General features: G+C 42.6%; 2 protein-coding genes across 2 annotated transcripts in view; one reads left to right on the top strand and one right to left on the bottom strand.

Moving 5' to 3' along the window:
* LOC127671045 (lysozyme C-1-like) overlaps positions 1–23,147 on the top strand; it is a 63,153-nt gene that overhangs the window by 22,883 nt on the left and 17,123 nt on the right. The gene's annotated exons all lie outside the window — the stretch shown is intronic.
* On the bottom strand, positions 5,488–10,157 carry LOC127671043 (lysozyme C-1-like). The gene is made up of 4 exons (XM_052165711.1): positions 9,954–10,157; positions 8,068–8,232; positions 6,156–6,234; positions 5,488–5,697 (listed from the first exon to the last, which is right to left on the bottom strand). The coding sequence occupies exons 1-4, from the start codon at positions 10,132–10,134 to the stop codon at positions 5,631–5,633; spliced, it is 492 nt and encodes a 163-aa protein (XP_052021671.1). The 5' UTR covers positions 10,135–10,157; the 3' UTR covers positions 5,488–5,630.

Here is a 23,147-nt window from a genome sequence, read left to right as displayed (position 1 = left end):
TTCTCTTGGGATGATGGCATTTCCTGGAGGCTTCTTGTCCACCCTCAGGGCCTCTGTGGCACTTGGGCCTCACACTGTCTGTCTTTATGAGACCACACCTCACTAGGTGCTCAGGCTGTCCTCTACCTCATGGGTCCATGTGAATTCCCACCTTGGCATCCCAAGAGTTGGAACCACAGCAATGTGGGCATAGGCCTGACTTGGGCTCTGTGTTTTAAGATTCTTTTGTTGATAATTTCATGGCACTTGGCAGGGAGAAAAAACAGAATTCTGTGCCCATCTCACCACTTTTTACAGGGGTCTTACGGCATATTTGTATTTTTCCTTTATGTTCTAAAAATTCCAAACATATAGGTAATGCATTTCAATCATATACACACCCTCCAACTTCTGGGATCCCCCAACTCCACTTAATAACCTCTTGAATCCAATTAGTGCTAATAGCACTAGGGTGTGGGCCTATCCATTAATGCCTGTGGAATATCCTGCAACAGTGAGGCAAGACACTTTTGGAGTGATGTCCTGGTCCATCCCAGTGTTCTTGGAAGAAATGTCTTCCAGAGGACACATCACAAACCTTCAAAATCTCTGTATTTTCTTCTTCTTCTTTTTTTGTCTTTCTGGATTTATTTTTTGAAACAGGGTTTCTCTCTATAGCCCTGGCTATCCTGGATCTCACACTGTAGACCAGGCTAGTCTCAAACTCAGAAATCCGCCTGCCTCTGCCTCCCAGAGTGCTGGGATTACAGGCGTGGACCACCACCACCGGGCTTGTATTTTCTTCTTGAAAGCAGAGTTATCTGCTTCAAAATTAGCTAAGTAAGAAATTAGGCCTGGGATGAGGTTCAGTGGTAGAATTAGTGCTTAGCATCTGGAAGGTCATAGGTTCTATTCCCAGCACCACATTTTAAAAATAAGGAACTGATATAATTAAAATCAATATTCTAGAGTTTCTGGAATGGATTTCATTACTGTAATTGCATTGAGATTGTTACTATTGTATTCTGGCAAAGAAACTGCCTGTATCCTTCCCATGATTCATCCTGGGTGCTACAGAGTCTCAAGATTTCCTCTGTTAAATAAGTTAGTCCATTACTTTAAACTTTTTTATTTATATATTGTCTTGTTAGAGTTTTACTGCTGTGAAACTTCAGTGAGGCAAAATCCAAAACTAATAGTCTGTGGCTGAGCGATAGCTCAGTGTTTAAGACACATGCTGCCCTTGCAGAGGACCCAGGCTCAGTTCCCCGCACCCACATGGAGATTTACAACTATCTACAACTGGCTCCAGGGGACCAAACACCCTCTCTGACCTCTGAGAAGGATTGGGCACACTCTTACATGCAGGCAAAGCACTCTTATACGTGAAATAAACTAAAAAACTAATATATATGATGGCTTATATATGCTAGGGCCAGGGAGTGGCACTATTAGGAGGTGTGGCTCTGTTGTAGTCTGTGATTCATTGTGGGCATGGGTTTAATACCCTAGTTCTAGCTGCCTGAGTGTATTCTTCTAGCAACCTTCAGATGAAGATGTAGAACCCTCAGCTTCTCCTGTACCATGCCTACCTAGATGCTGCTCTGTTTTCGTCTTGATGATACTAGACTGAACCTCTGTACCTGCAAGCCAGCCCTAATTAAATGTTGTCCTTAGAAGAGTAGCCGTGGTCATGGTGTGTGTTCACAGCAGTAAAACCCTAGCTAAAACATTATATAAATACAAAATTTTAAAGTGATGAATTAATTTATTTAACAGAGGAAATCTTGAGACTATGTAGCACCCAGGATGAATTGTGGTCACTGCCTACAATGAGAGAGAGGGGGGGAGGGAGAGGCAGAACAAAGGGATATGAAGAAATGTCAGGGAAAGGAGTATGACAAAAGCTGTACACATGGCTGGGACTGAGGAAAGTTTGCAGTCACTAAGCAGATTAGCATCCTTACAGAGAAACCTCCACTGTCCACTAGAACAATAGGGAAGTTGGCCAGAGAGCAGAGGGATAGTGAGGGCAGTTGATCTGCCTGGTTAAGAGTCAAATTAACTTGAAAGTAGAGAGTTAAATGAATTTGCTGCTGGAAGGGTTTCCTGGTCAGAGACAACTACCTAGGAGAACATTTCCCAGGAACAGCAAGAGAAAGTCCATGCAACTGTGATCTGGGAGGTCAGCCTCCATCTCAAGCTGGTAGCAGGACTTGGTGAAGTTGTCCACGTATTACTGATTTTGTAGGCAGGAAAGATGGGGCATTGTGAGGGTGTTACATCTTTCACCATGATTCCAGAGAGCAACTAAGGCCAGGCAATGTGTGGTATGGTCAGAGTTCCTTCCTACAAGGAGGCCATTGTGTGAAGTATACAGTTAGGTGGTGGCTCAAAGATGCTGAAGATGTCAGAGCCATGGGCTACCCTCTTTGCAAGATGCAGGCATAGAATGGGGCTGGCCCAAGAGAGGGTCTGCATATATCCTGAGTGGAAGAGCAGGAGAGGTGGAGCTGTCCACGGTCTTTGGAAGTAATTCTATCACGAGCTCTGGTGCTTCACAGAGAGCTGCAGGACTTGCTGTTTGCATTGCAGAATTCAGGTCTTGCTTAGGTCTTGTCAGGTGCAACATGGTTGTGAACTGACTTCATGGTGGTTTCTGTTGTGGGAGCTCTTTCAACCTGAATAATGCATCTCTGGCTTTCTAGGATATGGTGGTGTTGCTCTTTCTTGTATGGTTGTCTGCTTTGTCTTTTTCTATACCATATTTGTCCTCAAATACAATTTTGGTAAAGATTTCTGGGAAAGGTATTGAGGGTGTTACTAGAGAAGGAAATGGCTCTAATGTCATTAGGAACAAACTGGTCTGGCCCTGGCCATTCATGCAGCCAACCCAGAGATTTTGGGACAAGGGGTTGTGTAGGTAGAGGCTGATGGCCTTAACTGTTCTCTGGGAAATCTTAGCCAACTGATGGTTACATTGTACTAGGAAGTATTTGAAGCAGGAAATGTATTTTTAGAAGCCTGGAGCTTCAGTCACTAAGAGAATTGAAGACCCCAAGGAAAAGGGACATTGTGCCTGGATCACTGAGGACAGAGATATCCAAAGAGGGTACAAGAGACAAGATAGAGGAGGAAATAGCTGGGTCTACTGGACTAGTGAGCACTGGTGAGAGCCCCCATGAAGGGAGACCTCTAATAATGAAAAGTTTGAGCCAGAAATATTATTAGGGACAGTTGGAAGACACATATGTGTGATAAAAATGGTGAAGAATGGATAGACAATTTTAGACCCTGTGAAGAGGCCATTGAATTTTCAGTGAACTGACTATTCCTGTAAAGCCTGTATTCTGTCCCATGGGACCTAGTTATTTGGGGGTTCAAGGAGGACTGAGTCTGGAAGAGAAATGGGTGGGAAAGAAGAGTGAAGCTAAGCAAAAGGGGTGTCTTGTCAAGGCCTCTTTAATGAAAAGCAAAACACCTTTTATTGAACACACCATGGGAGGAAGTAGGGAGGGGCTGAGGAGGAATGCTAAAAGCACAGAGGGAGGAAAGGTCATCTGGGCAGATGCTGGCTGTGGCATCCAGTAGCTTTTCTGTAATACTGGTTCAGCCTAGACAAACCCAGGTGTTTGGCCAGGATAAGAACCAGTTGATCAGCCTTGTGTGAAGAAGGGGGTGGTTCAGCTGTAAACCACAAGGTCAATGGACTGTCAAGGTGAGAGCTGTTGAAAGTCTGTTTTTCCACAGTTTGGTCTCCCACAGCCTGGAACATACTGATTTGATCCCCTGGCATTGCCTGACTATGGAAACCAGAATACAAGTTTTAAGAGCTAGAATTCGAGCTGTGAAGGAGCCCTGGGTGAACCTGCAGGAGGAATGAATATTGCATATGGGAAAGAGTTTGAAAAAGCAATGAAGAAATAGACAAGCTCAATAACATGGAAGAAAAGATTCTGCAAATTTAGACAAGTTAAAAATATTAACATTACCGTGACCTGCCTTACACCTTTCTGTTCTCAGGCTAATGATGTAATGGAAACCTTATGACCTTATGATTTGTGATGTGTAGGGTTTTTGCAGAGTTAAGAGTTAATGTATATCTTACTTTTGGAAAATAATAAAAAGACTTTGTTATGTATATTGTATGACAAGGAAGTGTGTAACCCATGAAAGATTGAGGTGATGAGAGAGAGAGAGAGAGAGAGAGAGAGAGAGAGAGAGAGAGAGAGAGAGAGAGAGAGAAACAGGAATGAGCTCCCTGTCATCTTGCACCTGCATCATTGCCTGAGACTCTGATTCTGCACTGATGCAATCCTCCCATTCTTGAGAACCCCAAAATGACCGAGGCTGCTCCTCAGCATCTTTATTTCCTCCCCGTGCTCCCATTCTATCTTTTTAGGATGAGAATCAGGAGATGGCTTCGCACTGTCAAGGTGCTTGACACTCCATGGAACTCATGGAAAGCCAGGCCCAGTAGTGAGCAACTGAATCTGGGCATTCCTTCTGCAAGATGGGAGGTAGAAATTAAGACTCTTGGGAGCTTGGGGTGCAGCAAGCAGGGCCAGCTCAGTGAACACATCAGAGACAAACAAAATAAATTTGTCTCAAAATGGAAGGCATGGATTAACTTTGGGTTGACCTCTGACCTCCACATGCACACCATAACCTGTGACCTCCATAGGGGCACAGTGGTACTCACACAGCTGTGCCTCCATACACAAACACATACAGGTACACACATGCACATTGCCATACACACACACACACACACACACACACACACACACAGACACGTTCCACTCTATGTGTGAAACCCGTTAAGTGTGTACATGCCAATTAGTTTTATTGGATAACTAAGGAAAAGACAACCTGTGCATTGAAAATCATTTAATGCTATTTGTACTTTTTCACTTTCAAATCTAAGAGATTAGATTTGCCCTTGTTGTTTGCTGATACAAGCTCATTTGTCTCAGAGTTCGTTAATATGCGTGAAGCTCACTAGTCCCTTCTAAATACCTCATAAGACTGGGAACATCCTCTCAAGGGTTAAACAGACTGACACATGAGCTGAGAATTTATATTTTAAGCAGAATAAACAGGCCAGCTCTAATTTTGAAAGGTCACACATTTCATGATAAGTTTCTGAGTTCAGGCAATCTCAGTTCTCCTTTAGTGAGAGTTCTATGTTCTCACACACACCCCCCAGCCCACCACAGAGGCTGTTCTAACTGGGTGCTGAGCCCTGGTTCTCACACAACTGCCATTTCCCTGGGATTAACTCTTCCCCTGATAATAGTTGTTGTATTTTTAATGCAGCACAGGGCTGATCAAGATGAATTTCCAAGGAACTCAATGTGAATCATTTCCTGGGTGAAGAACTGATGTACAGAGGTGTGTGTGTGTGTGGCACTCACTGTGCTGGATGACTGTCAGCAGCATCCAGTACATGAGCTGACTGACTCGGGAGGCTTCGCACAACACAGCAAACACAGTATCAGCTTAAGCCCCTTACGAAGAAGTCTCCATTTTGTCCTGTTTCTGCTGAAGTCCTGTTAGTTGGAGGGGAAAGTGAGGAAGTGTGACCTTTCCCATACCTACTCCTATAGTGAGAGAGAGACAGAATGAGCTGCAGTAGAAGCACACAGTGGTCAGACTCCGCAGTTCCGAATATACTTGGACAGATCTGGAGTTTGACAGTATCTTTGCCATGCTACCCTGTGGAGGAAAGAGACATGGGAATAAATGGTTAAATGGTGTCCTCTGGCACACACAGATTCCAGTCTTGTGAGGGGATATATTATGAACACAGCAGTAAAGGGTTCTGGGCCAAGAGCCAGTGTGACAAACAGGCTATACCTGCTCCCAGAAGCTGTTACTGACTCTGGACCTGAGTCTGCATGGCTGTTTGATGCTCTGCCTCCCCAGAACAGCACAGGATGTCAAGAGTGTTGTTTATCCATTGGGCTGTACAGTCCACTGATTCTACAATAGTCTACAGGCCTGGGAAGGAAGCAGTTATTTGGAGGACTCTCACAAGCTGGAGAAATTCCCTAAAAATTGATGATGCCAGAAAAGCCCCCAGCTGCACCCACAGTTCTCAGAATGACCCTTGGGCCTTAGACACTGCTTATATCCACAGAGCCAGCCATTCCCCTTCCAGTGTTCTAACATACCATGCTCGAATGCCTTGGGGATCCCTCACAACCATCTTCACACATTGTATGGCTTGAGTGATGTCATCTTGTAGCAGAGCTGAAAGACAGGGTTGAGGAATGACCAGGACAGTAATAGAACCACTTCAGGTCAGATGCAGCCAGCTTTCTCTGTGGCGAGCACCAAGTTCAAGTAATTATTCCTCAAGTGTCTGTGCATCTGAGATTACTGGAGACAGTCTCTTGATTCTCTCTCAAAACCATTTCTGCAGTGACAAATACTGATGCAAATTCTCGTCTTAAAGAGGGAATTAATTATGGTAGCAATATTCTTTGCTTGTAAACAGCACATTCAAGTCTTATGTCCTAAAGAACCTGGGTTCCTTCCATGTGACCCAGTGCAAGTATTTCTCATTTATAGAGTCTCTGATGGGTCTTTGAGTGATTGTGGGTTTGAGCCTGTGCAACTGCTCAGATCCTTACCATCCCAGCCTGGGCTTCCTGGCTAGAGTAATGGAAGCCAGTTTCCTTCACACACTGGGAAACAGAGCAGGCAGAGAACTGTCATCTGAGTATCTACCAGTGAAAATTTATCTTAAAGAAAACCAGGGGCTGGAGAGATGACACATTAGCTAAGACTACTGGGTGGTCTTCCAGAAGATTTGATTCTTGACACCCACAATGGCAGCTCATAAGTGTTTGTAACTCCAGTTTCAGCAGATTTGAAGCCCTGTTCTGTCTTCTACAGCAACGAGGCCCAGAATCATATCAGGCAAGAATCACACACAAACACAAACACACACACACAAACACAGACACACACACAGACACACACACACACACATACATACACAGATGAATTAATACTTTAAAAAAGGAAACAGAGTAGAAAGCATTTTATATATAAAGCTTTTCCTAGCAATTTATAACCAGTAAAACTGAAAGAGTCCAGTTGTTTCAATATGTAAGAGTCAAGGGTGCTGATTTCAAAAACACAGCATTGCTTTTGTAATTTTAGTCCCTCTTTAAGATGAGAATTCTGGTCAGTGTTTGTTACAGCAGATAAGGTTTTGAGGGAGAGCCACATCATGAATCTGTGTAAGTATAACTTATGTAAAACTGTAACATCTTTACATGTCTTCATGTGAGTACATATGTGCATTATATAACTTTACATGTGTGGACAGCATAGACTGATGTTCTCCAGGAGAATTTCCCAAAGGTTTCCGGTAAGTCCATACTCTGGGTGCACACGCTGGGAGTGACACTCCTTTGCTGGTGTGTTCTAACACTTTCTAGTGACTATAGATGAGTGGATAGAAGGCTCTTAAAGTCAGACTAAGCAGGTTACAAACATTGCCCAACATCTATTTCCATTGGAAAAATTAACAACCAAGTTTAACAGAGCAGGAATTACTATAGATCACTGTCAGAGGTCTGCCCCAGGAGCAGGTCAAGAGCATTTTCTAAGCAGGGCCTGCCACTGGGAACTGGCTTGCAGAGCAGGCTGTGCTGGTTGACCAGGTGCCCCTCGGATCTGCCTGTGTCAGACTCCACAAGCTGGGGTGACAAAAACGTGGAACCAAGCTCAGCTTTTTTGTCACTGCTGGGCGTCATGATGAATCTTCCATCAGAGCTATCTGTCCAGCCTCTATTTATTGCCTTTTATTTTTTCTTTCATTGATTTCGGCAGTTTGACCAAGGGCCCTCTGATCTGTAGACAGAATACTCTGTCTATCGTCAAACTCCACTGTAAGCCTAATGCCTTACTTGGCTAATTTTGATGTAATTAACCATGACTTTCTAACAGTAAAGTCAGTCTCTCCAGGTTCCTGATGCTTCCCCCAGTGTTATATCTTCTGCACAGAATCTCTGCTCTTGCAATAAGAGCAGAATGTTTGTTTGCTACCACTGTAAACCTGCCTTGTCTTACCACTGCAGGGTATCCCACAAGCATTCATTGCTCCTGGGGTTTTGCCATCATCACACCAGTATCGGCTATTGATCTGAAATATTCCATAGTGGCTGCTTTTGCTTCCAGGGTGGTAGGTTGTAGCTTGTGTGTTAAAATTGCTCCCATGCTGAACTAAACACACCCCTGAGAAGAAAAAGAAATTTATCAATAAGCAACGACAATACATGATCTATACTTGATACCAATGTCAGGGTTTTGAGCTCGCTGTATTTTAGAAGTCATATACTAGAAGTATAATCATGTGGTTAAATTATATAATATGCTACTGCTAGTTCAGCCTGGATCTGGCTATATTGCCTAGAGTAGTCTCTGGAGTGATGTGATCCTCTTGCCTCTGCCCTTCTAGTAGGTAGAACTACTGTGCCGAGTCAGAAAGTTGTGGGCAGAGGGAAGAGGGCTTATGGGACTTATGGGGAGGAAGGAACTGGGAAAGGAAAAATCATTTGGAATGTAAACAAAGAATATAGAAAATAATAATAAAAAATGAAGTAAAAAAAACCATAAAATCTAAGCAACAAAAGAAAAAGAAAGAAAGAAAGAAAGAAAGAAAGAAAGAAAGAAAGAAAGAAAGAAAGAAAGAAAGAAAGAAAGAAAGAAAGAAAGAAAGTTATTTTCAAGTGCCCTAAAGAGAACCCCTTTGAGAACAAGCCAATTTGCACCAAGAATAACCAGGTTAAGGGACTTTAAAACGTAATCCTGTCACAATGGTCCCCTATTTTATTCCTTCCAGTTGGTAGGCAGATACTGGTAAATCTGTGCAAGTTTGTGACCAGCCTGGTCTGCAGAGCAAGTGCCAGGCCAGGCCATGTCATATGGTGAAACTATGCCACCTTTCAAGTAAAATGGCTATTTCTTCCATTGCCTTTCCCATTCCCCACACCCTATTTCATCCTTCAAGATACATCTGCCTAAAATAGAAATGCCAATAGTAGTTAGGCACATTTAATAAGTTAATATGAACTGTGCATGCTGCTAGAAGCATTAATAATAGAAAAATAAGGATTTTCTCAGAGGGATTGTTCTTAGAATGTAAATTTTTATCTTAAGTTAGAATTATTTCTTCTGCTTTGTGTTGCCAAGTATCCTTCTTTGGCACTGATCTTGCATTCTCCTCCCTCAGCATCCCATTGCTTGGAATCCAGAAGTATGCACCATCACAAATGTCTAGTGAGAATTTTGAAAGCAAGAACATCAGGACAGAAAAGGCTATTCTGCAATTGTATCTATCCATCCACCCACACATACATCTCTCTGTTGAGTGGTAGCCACCAGAATCTTATCTGATTGTGATAACATAGATGACGTAAGCCATAAGGAACTGTTCCACATCCATATCTTCTGTTGTGTGAAACTAAAGGCCACCCAAGAGTGAAGAATGCTATGAAGTTGCTTTATACTCAGTTTCTAAGGACCTCATTTATATTACAACTAGGGGCAAATAGGATCCCTCTGCCCTGTGTAGAAAGGTCAAAAAATTATCTCAAATATTGCACACCAGGGTAAGAGAATTGAAGACAAAGACCATGTCAGTCCAGGATCTCAGATTCCAAGTTCTGAATGACTGAGTGTGCCATCTGTTCTAACCTCACCTCACCCACACTTTCTCATCTGCTTCAGAGTCTGACGCAACTAGAAACCCAGTGACAGTTCCAAGAGTACACAATGGCCCTCCCAAATCCTCACCCCAGCATCTCTGATCAAAGGACAAAATTTGATGCTTTTAGTCAAATAAACTCAGTCACACAGGGAACAAATATGAAAGCGTATGAGGCAGCTTCCTCTCTGGTCTCTCATTGTCCCGGTTCTGAAAGCTTAGCTGGAGTCCTCAAGAAGAAGAGACTTACACTTTGCCAGGCTGACTCCATAGTAGATAGTCATTCCACTCCTTTGCAGAACTCTGGCCAACTCACAGCGTTCATAGACCTTGGCCTGGACAGTGACAGAAAGCAGGAGGAGTCCCAGAGTCAGGAGAGCCTTCATGGTGACTGGAAGCTGGATCAGCTGCTGGTTGACTAGAGAAAGCATGCCTGCTATTTAAGCATCCTCCAAGTCCCTCCTTTTCCAATATCTTGTGGCCTCCTACTTTTGAGCTGTGTGCAAAGGAGGAAGTTTCTACAGATCTATGGACTTCTCCACTTGACCTTCTTCTTCCATATATTTGATGAGAGATGTTCTGGACACCCAGGAATAAGCACACAATATTTGTTTAAAATTGCTTAAAGATTTGGCTCATTAAGAATGGAGACATACATCATAACTGAATGAACACACACCCAGAAGTCCTCTACTGAATGTGTATTGGGGGCTTCACATCAGCTAGTGTATACTGTCTGTTTGGTGGTCCAGTGTTTGAGAGATCTCAGGGGTCCTGATTAAATGAGACTGCTGGTCCTACAGGATTGCCGTTCTCAGTTTCTTTCAGCCTTTCCTAATTCAACAACATTTTCAGCTGCTTCTGTCCATTGGTTGGGTGCACATATCTGTATCTGACTCAGGTGCTTATTGGGTCTTCTGGAGTGTGGTCATACTAGGTCCCTTTTTGTGTCTACTCCACAGCCTCTGGAATAGTGCCTGGACTTGGGACCTCCCCTTGAACTGGATTCCTCTTTGGGTTTGTTGCTGAACTTTCTTTCCCTCAGGCTCATCTACATTTCCATCCCTGTAATTCTTTCAGAGGGATACATAGCTGTTTCCTGAGATGCTCTGCCAGTGCCTCACAAATACAGAAGTAGATGTTCACAGCAAACCAATGGATTGAGCATAGGGTCCTCAATGGAGGAGCTCAAGAAAGGACCCAAGGAGCAGAAGGGGTTTGCAGGCCCCATTGGAGGAATAACAATATGAACCTACCAGTACCCCCAGAACTCACAGAGCCTAAACCACCATCCAAAGAGTACACATGGAGGGACCCATGGTTCCAGCTACATATGTAGCAGAGGATACCTTTTTCAGGCATCAATTAGAGGAGAGGCCCTTGGTCCTGTGAAGGCTTGATGTCCCATTGTAGGGGCATGCCAGATCAGGAAAGTGGAAGTAGGGGTTTTGGTGACCAGGGGGAGGGGGATGGGACAGGGCAATTTTAGAGGGAAAATAAAGGGGATACCATTTGAAATGTAAACAAAGCAAGTATCTAGTAATAATTTAAAAAAAGAATGCAGAAGTACTTTTGTTTCTAACTGAGGGTTTTACTTTCATTTTATTATGATGTTCAGAGACTAAAAAAACCCACAAAAACAAAAATAAAAAACAAAGCAAAAAACCCAATATTTACAGTCAAAACCAACAACTACTTTCAGCAACCTGTCTTTCTATTAAATTATTCTGTGTGCATGTAACATTTTGCACTGATTTTTTAAACAATCATTTTGTACGTTTGTTTTCCCCAAAATGGACCCCCCACATGTCCCTCTTCTTGACAAGGCTGTGTCACACAGCATCATGTTACTTAGCTGATTCCTACTCTGGAGTATTTCGTGGCTACGATTCATTTCCTATTACTAGTGTAGTGGAGGCTCCTGTGGGCGTCGTTCCTGGCCCTTTCACACCATGCTCTCTGCATCGCCTCTCCATGTTAATACATAAAGTGTCAAAGGCTACCAAACACATAAATCCAGCTATGCTCAGCCTTTAAAAGTGATCATCGCAGGGGGCTGCAGTTATTTTTTTAAATAAAGATTTCATTTCCTGGTACAGAGATAAGAACAAATGGAATGTGCTTTTTTTTAAAGATGTATTTATTTTTATTTATATGGGTACACTGTAGCTGTTTTCAGACACACACCAGAAGAGTGCATTGGATACCATTACAGATGGTTGTGAGCCACCATGTGGTTAATGGAATTGAACTCAGGACCTCTGGGAGAGCAGTCAGTGCTCTTAATCACCGAGCCATCTCTCCAGTCACTTTTAAAAATTTTCAATTATTATTTATATTTTATATGTAAGCCTTTTTGCCTCCATGTATGTCTATGTTTCCTCTATGCCCCTGATCCTTTGGAGGCCAGAAACATGTGCTAGATACCTGGAATGGAGTTTCAGACAGCTGTGGGCAACCACATGGGTACTGAGGAGTTGATCCTGGGTTCTCTGGGAGAATGGTTACCCTCAAGTGCTGAGCCATCTCTCCAGGACCGGTGGGCATCCTTAGAAAACAAGACTGTCAGAAAGCTAAGCATCGGGCCCTGGCCCTGCCCCTGTACTAGGGGATAGACTCTATGATATACACAAAGTCTTCCCTTTTCCCTCTCTCTAATTATCTTTTGTGGCAGCTACTGTGCTGGCCATGGAGACTCCCTTGGTATTTGTTGTCACCCTAAGACACTGGTCTTAGTGTGCCTATTTTTTTTTTTTATTGTTTCTTTTCTTGTTTTCCTAACTCTGAAAAATAGAATCCTTTTACTTCCTCTTAGTCACTTGTATTTTAATATTTTTTTTATTTTTTTTATTCGATATAATTTATTTACATTTCAAATGATTTCCCCTTTTCTAGCCCCCCCACTCCCCGAAAGTCCCGTAAGCCCCCTTCTCTTCCCCTGTCCTCCCACCCACCCCTTCCCACTTCCCCGTTCTGGTTTTGCCGAATACTGTTTCACTGAGTCTTTCCAGAACCAGGGGCCACTCCTCCTTTCTTCTTGTACCTCATTTGATGTGTGGATTATGTTTTGGGTATTCCAGTTTTCTAGGTTAATATCCACTTATTAGTGAGTGCATACCATGATTCACCTTTTGAGTCTGGGTTACCTCACTTAGTATGATGTTCTCTAGCTCCATCCATTTGCCTAAGAATTTCATGAATTCATTGTTTCTAATGGCTGAATAGTACTCCATTGTGTAGATATACCACATTTTTTGCATCCACTCTTCTGTTGAGGGATACCTGGGCTCTTTCCAGCATCTGGCAATTATAAATAGGGCTGCTATGAACATAGTAGAGCATGTATCCTTATTACATGGTGGGGAGTCTTCTGGGTATATGCCCAGGAGTGGTATAGCAGGATCTTCTGGAAGTGAGGTGCCCAGTTTTTGGAGGAACTGCCAGACTGATTTCCAGAGTGGTTGTACCAATTTGCAACCCCACCAGCAGTGGAGGAGTGTTCCTCTTTCTCCACACCCTCTCCAACACCTGCTGTCTCCTGAATTTTTAATCTTAGCCATTCTGACTGGTGTAAGATGAAATCTTAGGGTTGTTTTGATTTGCATTTCTCTAATGACTAATGAAGTTGAGCATTTTTTAAGATGCTTCTCCGCCATCCGAAGTTCTTCAGGTGAGAATTCTTTGTTTAGCTCTGTACCCCATTTTTTAATAGGGTTGTTCGGTTTTCTATTAGAAGGCATACTAGGGAAGGGCTGGTTTAGATGTCCTAACTTATTTGTCCTGGAGCAGAGATATGGACAATGACAAGATTTAATCTTATTATTCCCTTGAGATAATAGACTGAGCAAGTAATTTTATAGTAAACCAGCAAATTGGCATAATTTTGGGTAGATGTTTGTTCCCCAGAGAAATTTGAAATATGCTAGATGTTTTATTTGGTAAGTAATATAAATTTTGCTATGTTTTTAAAAAAGAATTATTTTATGTGTATGTGAACACTATAGCTGTCTTCACACATACCAGAAGAGGACAGTGAATTCCATTATAGCCAGTATATGGTTGATAGTGTTGTGATCATAAAAAGATAAAGAAATATAAGAATGGGTTCTTTGGTGATGTGGGGTAAGTGGATGTCTCAGCAGGCCCATGCCAAGGCATTCCTTTCCCTTTAGGGACCAGCCACACAATGGTATGAAATAGAATAGAGTTTAGGGCATGGGCAGGGGAGTTAAGAGAGTAGTAGTAGCAGAGAAAGGCAGAGAGAAGGAGAGAGTAGAGAAGTAAAGGCTGGCCATTGTTGCTTCCAGCAGCTACAGTGAACCAGGTCCTGGAAGAGAAGCTGAGAGATAGATGGGGAGGCAGCAAAAAGAACGAGGGCCAGGACGATAGTTTACCAATCGAGGCTGAAACTTTAATGGAGGTCAGACCATTTAACAGTTTGGGCAAATCCCTCCCCCCAGTATTGGGGGATGGGTGGTGGGGGGGTTGTTCTAGGGAAGTGGTCTGGCTGTTCGCTGGGTGTTGGCTTCACTGCTCAGGCATCTGGGCAGGTCACCTGCTTAATTCAGGAATTCGTAGATTTGGAGGAACAATGAACTTCACCTTCACTCTGAGTGTTCCACCCTAGGTGGAGCAGGATCCTGACTAGCACGGGATTTCCAGCTCAACAAAGGCTAGGAAAAGTTCACCTTGACCACTGTCAAGTTCACTCTGAGCACTCCACCCTAGGATAAAAATTCCTGCTGTAACCTACTTCCCTATTATGCCCTAATGTCAGATTCCTGCCCAAAGCCCTTGTCCTTGGCCAATGTCAAGTTCCTACCATGTGGCCTAACACTCCAATATGGCTCTGTACATTTCCTCCCTTTTTATTAATTTGAAAATGAGGAGGTAGAAAACAAGTGGATAAACAGCCGTCATAAGACGGTGGGCCTTAATCAGGAGGGGAAGTATTGACCATAATTCCTCTTAAATATATGATGTCTTTTGCAGAGGAGGGGCAAGAAACTCCCTTATTATTTTAAGGACAGCCTCTCAACATCAACCTCTATGCAATTAGGTGTACTTCCTGGGGACTCAGAGGCAGAAATCATGGTCCTCCCCATGCAGTGCCTTGCCTCCCACTTCTCTCTGGTGCCCATGTTTGCTCATAAGTAAACACACATAGATCTGAGTTCTATGTGGCTGCCTTTTTGGAGATCCACCTGTGTAAGTTTTAGAGCCAGGGGGTCTGCAAGTGTCTTAAACAGACACACAATTTTTCAATCCAGGTGAGCCTGGGTGGAGACAGCCAGTCTGCTAAACAAACAAGGTCAAGAGTTAAAGGTGGAACAGGATTAACTTGTCTGCAGATGTCACCAAGGTATCCAATTCAGTTGCATATTAGCAACTTAAAAGACACAAGGCCTTCCTTCCCAGTGTGGGGGAAGTGGCTATGAGAGTCAACAGTTGAGACTTCCCCCCCTGCCTTTTTTTAAGCATCAGACAAGCTGGCTGATAAGGCTTTTAGCCATCTTTCAGCAATTGGAGTCATACTTACTAGAAGATGTAGGATCTGTGTCTAGCTGATGAATCAATCTTTCTGGAAGCCATCGGGCCATCCTCTTTTTGTGAAAAAACACAAACAGAACCTCTTCCCCAAATTAAAACAGAGTCTGAACCATTCCATGTATTAGTTAAAGGGTCCCGCCACTTAACCATGGCGTAAGAATTGGAAGTGACTTGATGCCAATGGCAATCTGCTACAGACTGACCTTTAGCATCAGTTTGTAGAAAATTCAAAACAAATAAAACAAAGGCAAGATGTGCTTTTGGTGATCTTGGAGGATATAATTCTCCATTATTTGTTTTTAAAAGCCAATTTTTAAGAGTGTGATGTGCACGTTCAACAATTCCTTGTCCCATTGAGTTATAAGGAATGCCAGTTTTATGTTCAGTACCAAATTCTTTATAAAATAAGATGAAGTTATTGCCAGTGTAAGCTGGTCCATTATTCATCTTAATGACTTTAGGCAATCCCATAGTATTAAACGCTTTTAAACAATGAACAATTACATTTCTAGAGGCTTCTTCTATATGTAGAGAAGCAAAAAGGAATCCTGAACAAGTATCAATGTAAATATGTATATATTTTCATTTTCCAAATTCTGCATAGTGAGTTATATCCATTTGCCAAATATGATTGGGTATAAGACTGTGTGGATTAACCCCTAAATGGGGAACTGGAGATAAGGCAGTTAGGGCATTGTTTCACAATCATTCTTGCTTGCTCCTTAGTGATCTTATACCTGTGCCTTAAGGTGTGGCTTGAAAGATGAAACTTATTATGATTACTCTTGGCCAATTCAACAGGATCTGAAATTAAAGCTTCTCCTATTAGAGCCTTATCAATGTAATCATTACCCTGATCCAAAGGTCCAGGAAGACCAGAGTGAGCTTGTATATGGCCAATATAAAAGGGATTTTTTTCTAGCAAGAATGATGTTTTGCAATTATGAAAACAAGGATCCTGCTGGTGTATTAAAATTAAATGTGCCACAGGTTTCTAGTAAGGGAACAGATTCTGCAACATATAAACTGTCTATAAAAAGATTAAAAGTACTATTTACAGATTTAAAAACACTTAATACTACTGTCAGCTCTGCTGAGCTGAGAGTCCAGGTGTTTCTATAACCACCTGTTGATTATTAATTAAATATGCAGCTCTTCCTTTAGAGGAGCCATCTGTGAAAATCAAAAGAACATTATGCAGCTGCTGTAAAGATGTCATATTAGGAAATATAACCTCATGCATTTTTAAAAACTCTATTAACTTGAGGATAATGGTTGTCTATAGTTCCTTCAAATCCTATTTGAGCAAGCAACCAATCTGTGCTATGTTGCTTCAGCCAGGTATCTTGATCTATGTTAAAAGGCTGAATAACAATATCTGGTTCTCTACCAAAATAAGTTAATGCCTGCTTCCTTCCAAGCACAATTATCTGGGCTACTGCCTCATAATATGGCAGGATATTACATTTAGGAGACACCCTCAAATGACTCCACATAGGAGGAGCCTTTTGCCATAATAATCCTGTAGGTGAATGAGTTGTATTAAAAATTAACAGATGTAAAAGTAAAGAATAATCTATATAGGTAGCAAATTGGTTTTCAATGGCTATCTCCACTTGCTGTAAGGCCAAAAGCCCTTCTGGGGTTAAGGATCTAGGGGATGTAGGATCAGCACTCCCTTTTAGAATATCAAATAAAGGTCATAATACTCCTGTAGTAAGCTTTAAATAGGGGCAAAGCCAATTAATATCACCTAACAACCTTTGAAAATCATTTTAAGTTTTCAAATTGTCCCTGTGAATAATTATCTTCTGGATTTGTACTTTCTCTGGAGCTATTTGTAATCCTTTATTGGCTAGAGCCCGTTGCAAAGCTTTATAACACAAAAGCAAATTCTGAGGATTTCCCCCCCACCCCCCCAACCCCCGCTATCAAAATATCATCTGTGTAATGGACCATGTAGATCTTTGGCCATTGTCTTACAGGCTGAAAGGCCTGTGCCACAAACTTTTGACATAAGGTAGGACTGTTTGCCATACCCTGAGGAATAACTGTCCATTGGTATCTCTTCATAGGTTCCATGAAGTTAACAGAGGGAACACTGAAAGCAAATCTTTCGCAATCCTCAGGGTGTAAAGGAATAGTAAAGAAACAATCTTTCAAATCCACTACTATTTTATAATATCCTCTAGGAATAGCCACTGGAGATGGAAGCCCAGGTTTTAAAGTTCCCATTGGCACCATGGTTTCATTAACCTTTCTTAGATCATGTAACAGTCTCCATTTACCGGATTTTTTCTTGATAACAAATATGGATGTATTCCTTGGTGACCGAGATTCTTTTAAATGTCCTGCCTCTGATTGTTCCTGCACTAGCAAAAAGGTGGCTTCTAGTTTTTATTTAGATAAAGACCACTGATCAACCCACACTGGATTATCATTAAGCCATTGAATTTTATGAGCATGGGATTCAGGCAATATAGTGGCCATTACATAAAATGCCCTAAACCTCTAGTGTCAGAGCGAGGCTTAGGACCTTCAAACCTTTTAACACCTTGTCCTTCTTCTCCTAGCCCCTGACCAGGCAAAAATCCATGTTCTAGCATTTGCTTATTCACCACTTCATTAGGACTACACATTATGAGGCCCATCTGTGACAAAGGGTAGTAGGCAAGTTTGGCATAACATAAGGGCTGAATTTGTCCTGAATTTCCTTCTTCATCCTTCCAAGTTAGAAGTTTAGCACTTTGCTTTGGGTTTTTGGCATAACCAATCTGACAAGGGCCAAGTTGAAGGCCAGTCTTGTCCTCTAATAATTGTCCCATCTGCTCCTTAAGGATCTATTAATCCTTCAAAGCTTTTTCCCTCAATTGTTAATCTAAGGTTAGGTCTCTTACTAGTAATAAACTGAACCCAATACACACCAGAGGAACCAAAGCCACTCTGTCCTCTCTTACTCTTAAAGAATTTAGAAGGTATTGGATGCAAGGGAACTAAGACAAGTTGAACAATTCTTTGGTTAGCAGGTACAGTTATAACATCATGAGGGGAAGTAGCCATAATTTCAATTTCTCCCTCATAATCATTATCTATGACACCTGAATAAATCTGCAGCCCCTTTACAATAGCACTACTTCATCCTAGAAACAATCCCCAAGTTCCTGCAGGCAAAGGTCCAAAGACTCCTGTAGGCAGAGTCTGAACCCCCATTTCTAGAGTTCATATGACATTGGAGGTGGAACACATGTCCAATCCTATGCTTCCTGATGTTCCCCAATAAGTTCAAGGATAGATTTCCCTGGTCTGGCAGCAGCTTCATGGCCCCATAACCTGCTTGCTGTGGTTGTGTTGGGGCCTGGGGCTGGCCCCTCTGCCTGTTTCCCAACAAGGGATGGCCCTGAATATCGGTCTTAGACTTACAATCTCTAGCCCAGTGATTACCCTTCCTACATCTAGGACAGACTTCTGGGGTACAATTTGATTGCCCGCTTATAACACCTTTGTTCTTAGGGCAATCACTTTTAAAATGTCCCAGACCTCCATATTTAAAACACCTTTTATTCCTTTGTCTTTGTGAAAGTATCTCCTGTATGGTGGTTCCTTGCAAAGCTGCAGCTATGGCTAGACCCTGATTGTACGAAGGCCCAATTTCAGAACAAAGGCGAATATAACCAGCTATGTCTGTCTTTCCCCTGTGAGGTCTAATGGCTTCATAGCGGCAAGCTGCCTTAGTATTCTCATAAGCTAATGGATTTTCTGCCTGAGAATCTCCAAAAATTCTGTTAGCTGTTTTCAATAGCCTATCCACAAAATCCTGAAAAAGCTCATCCTGAAAAAGATCCCCTTTTGTTGGTAATTGATTCCACACGCAGCAGGCAGATATTGCAACCTGCATGTACACTTGAATAGGAAACCCAGTCTGATTAGTATTTCCTTCATATAGATCTTCTCCCAGTAGCATTTCAATATTCCAATCTGGATTGCCTGCCTGAGCATTCATAGCAGCAGTCCTCTTACTAGTTTTACACCAGTCAGAATTCCAAAGCAAGAAATCTCCTCCTGACAAAGTAGCCTTACATAGAGTCCTCCAATCCTGTGGAGTTAAATTTGACTCCATCACAGTATCCAATAAAGCTTGTGTAAAAGGAGCTGTAGGGCCATACTGTGCCACAGCTGCCTTTAATTCTTTTATCACCTTGAACTCCAATTAGTCTGATATTGTCTAATCCTTTTCTCCTGGTCTCCGATCTCAAGGATAGGGAAAGCCAACAGGTCAGACATATCCTGTCCTTCTCTGTGAGCCTGATTTAAAGCTCTTTCTAGTGGTGATTGGTGTATCTCAAAATCACTGTTCTTTTCAATACTTGATACCCTTTTTAGCTCCTGTAACTCATTAGCCAACTTCTACAACTCAATCTCGAACTTCAATTTTTGTAGTTGTATATTCCTCTGGATACCATTTCCTACAATAGAGGTCATAGGTGGAGTAGAAGGTGCATTAGGAGGCCAATCCTCACCATGATATTTGGCAGCTCCTTCCCCTAGATGAGCTTCCTTCTCTAATGTTAGCTCATCAGTAGTATCTCTATGCTTTTCTAATTTACGGTTGATAGGGCCCTTTTCTGAGGAAGCCCTCCCTGACAGGCCTTTCTCTTGAGATTCCTCAAGTCCTCCCAGTATGATATCTAATGCCTTCATGGTCCCTTCATCAGTAGCATCCTTTATAGGCATCCAGAGGCAGATGGTAATATTATCTGCCTTGGTAGCCTTTAGCACGTTGCCAATTCTTTCCCGGGTTCTCTTATTTAACGTTCTTTTTTCTTAGAACAATGGGAATCAAGAATCTATCCAATCTAAAAAATCTTCTAACCTTTGTTCTTCAAACCCAATACCTTTCGTCTGATGCAGCTCTTGAAGGCTGAGGACAAAAGCTTGCCTAGAATGTTCCTATCCCATTTTCCACTGTCCACCCTAAGTGAGTCCAGCATGGGATCAATGCTGTTCCACTTAGCCATATCCTCCTGCACCCACAACAACAGTTTCAAAAAGATAAAAATTTTTACACTAGTGCTAGTATTTAACTCCTGTAGTTGCTCACCTTGTAGGATACCGTCTTTTTCTGTCTTCTGGGAAGTTTTGCAAAGACAGGGTCATCTCAGAAGGCCTTCTCGTGTCCAGCCCCATGTTCAAGTGCCAATCTGTTGCTGCCAGCAGCTACAGTGAACCAGGTCCTGAAAGAGAAGCTTAGGGATAGGTGGGGAGGCGGCGAAAAGAACAAGGGCTAGGATGATAGTTTACCAATTGATGCGGAAACTTTAATGAAGGTCAGACCATTTAACAGTTTGGGTAAGTACCTCCTCCCAGCCTCCTGGGGTGAGTTACAGGGAAGTAGTCTGGTTGTTTCCTGGGTGTTGGCTCCACTGCTCAGGCATCTGGGCAGGTCACCTGCTTAATTCAGGAATTTGTAGATTTGGAGGAACAATGAACTTCACCTTCACTCTGAGCACTCCACCCTAGGTGGAGCAGGATCCTGACTAGAAGGATTCCCTGCTCTACAAAGGCTAGGAGAAGGTCAACCCTGACCACTGTAAATTCACTCTGAGCACTCTACCCTAGAATAAAAATTCCTGCTGTAACCTACTTCCCTATTATGCCCTAATGTCAGATTCCTGCCCAAAGCCCTTGTCCTTGGCCAATGTCAAGTTCCTACCATGTGGCATAATATACCAATATGGCTCTGTACAGGCCATGGCCACATAGAGAGAGGGGGCTTGAAAGGAAGAGCCCAAGAGTTCAAAAGAGGAGAGAGAGAGTGAGAGGAAGAGTGAGAGGGAGAGGGAGAGGGAGAGGGAGAGGGAGAGGGAGAGGGAGAGGGAGAGAGAGAGAGAGAGAGAGAGAGAGAGAGAGAGAGAGTCAGTCATGAGTAAGAGAGTAAGAGAACAAGAGAGAGTAGAGGGGGAAAGAAACCCCTTTTATAGTGGACCTGTTGCCAGGTAGCTGTGGAGGTGGAGTCCAGACAAAGTACCAACCTTCTCCCATTATTGTTTAATTAAAAAAGAGAAGTTAGAAAGAGGTAATGGTAAAGCAGGTATAGGGTCATTGTGACCTGCTTCATGCTGACATTGGGCAACGTGTCTCTGGGGAACCTAGAGGAATGGGTATGGGGGATGTTTGTCCAGTCTTAGGATAGTTGGCTGCTTCCTTGCTGTCCCTTTTCTGTGGAGCCATCTGAGGATAGGTCAGAAGAACAGTTCCAATAGAAGCTGCTGTCTGTGTCTGAGAGGAGATTGGAGCATCTGAAGGTTACTTCTCTGGAGCTGTCCTAGGTGCTGTAAAAACCTGACCTTGACAAGATGTTAAAACACATTATTATGGGTAGAGAATAAGATTAAGTACATTTGGGAGAAAGAAAAAATTTTCTTAAGATGTACATTTGAAACTCAGAGGAAGCCAACCCTCTGGCATAGGTAATAAATGGCAACTGTGGGCAAATGTACTTATTTGGATGGAGCCTATTTGGTCCATGAGAGGTAGACCTGAGTAGGTCTCCTATAACTCAAATTTTTTAAAAATAGATAATAACATGAGTTAACAACATGAACAGTCTTTAAGGTGAGCTTTAGTGGAGCAGAAGGAACAACACTAAAAAGTTGGAAAGTTGAATCGTAGAGTGGAATGTTTTATTAGAGTTAGGCAAACTTATTGGAACTCAGATAAATGTTAGGACAGTAGCATAGCAAGAAGAGGAAATATGAAGTATTTAATTAATGAAAACCAAGTTTAAGTAAGAAGATAATATATGCATCTGTGAACATTTTCTTCTAGCTGTCAATGTAGTCAGAGGTCTGAGGAATAAACAATAATTTATCAGTTATATTGTTTAAAAATGACAGAATCCACTAGCCAACAGTTCTCTGTGGTTTCTATGGTTGCAATAACAACTTGAGCAGAGTCAGTGTGGCTTTCAAGCACAGAAGACGCAGGCCTCTTTCTCCATGGAATGGATACATGTGACATTACATTTATTTTAGCCAAGTCATTTGACTCAGAGTATCCAGTCTTGTCCACTCTGTATTTCAGTGATTATCATATCACAATCCGGTCAGAATCCTGTGTCTGTGTCTACATCTTCTGAGACCTGGTGGGAGAAATAGAGGCTTTTGGGAAATATGCCTGTCATAAACTTAATAACTAACAAACTTCTGACAGGATTGAGCGCTGTATAGATTGGTTATAACTGAGTAGAATTTAATAAGTAAAATCATATTAAGACAGGATGGGGGTGAAAACCTTAGGTAGTTTTTATAGGTTGTTTAGGTAGAAAAAAGTGTATTTTTGTATCAGCAAAGAAATATTTGGCTAAGATCAGAATAAGAGCTAACAGTCATAGCTTGAGATCGAACTGTCCTGGCAGGCAAGCCTTGAGGGTCTGGCTGGTGTGCACAGCCAGCAGCCCAAAGTTGTGGCTCCCAGAGTCAGTGAGTTGGAGCAGAACTGTGCTACGGGCCAGTGGTGGCTGAGGCAGAGGACCCTGTTCAGCAGCCCACAAGCTTTTGGTCCACCCTGTGCTGCTGTGGGGTGGGACTTCCTACCATCAGTAGGATGTAGTGGCTCAGTGCTCAGAGTCCACGGTGGCTGGGAAAAAGTAAGGGCCCAAAGTAGCGTATCTTAACATCATGTGGCACCACATAGCACTGGTAGAGCACAGGCAGGGTGAGGGAGCTGAGTGTAAGGGGAAGAGGGCAGCAGAATCCCTGGGAAGGGGTAGAGGCAGCCTGATTTTCAGGCAAACCAGCCGAACTAGTTTTTGTAGCAGGCCGCTAATGAGGTAGTGGGGAAGGGAATGTCTAAGCTACAACAGACTGACCCAGGGGCTAGACGGGTGGGAGCTAAA

Source organism: Apodemus sylvaticus, chromosome 20 (genome assembly GCF_947179515.1).
Source record: "Apodemus sylvaticus chromosome 20, mApoSyl1.1, whole genome shotgun sequence".
NCBI lineage: Eukaryota > Metazoa > Chordata > Mammalia > Rodentia > Muridae > Apodemus > Apodemus sylvaticus.
This window is presented reverse-complemented; position numbering and strand designations above follow the sequence as displayed.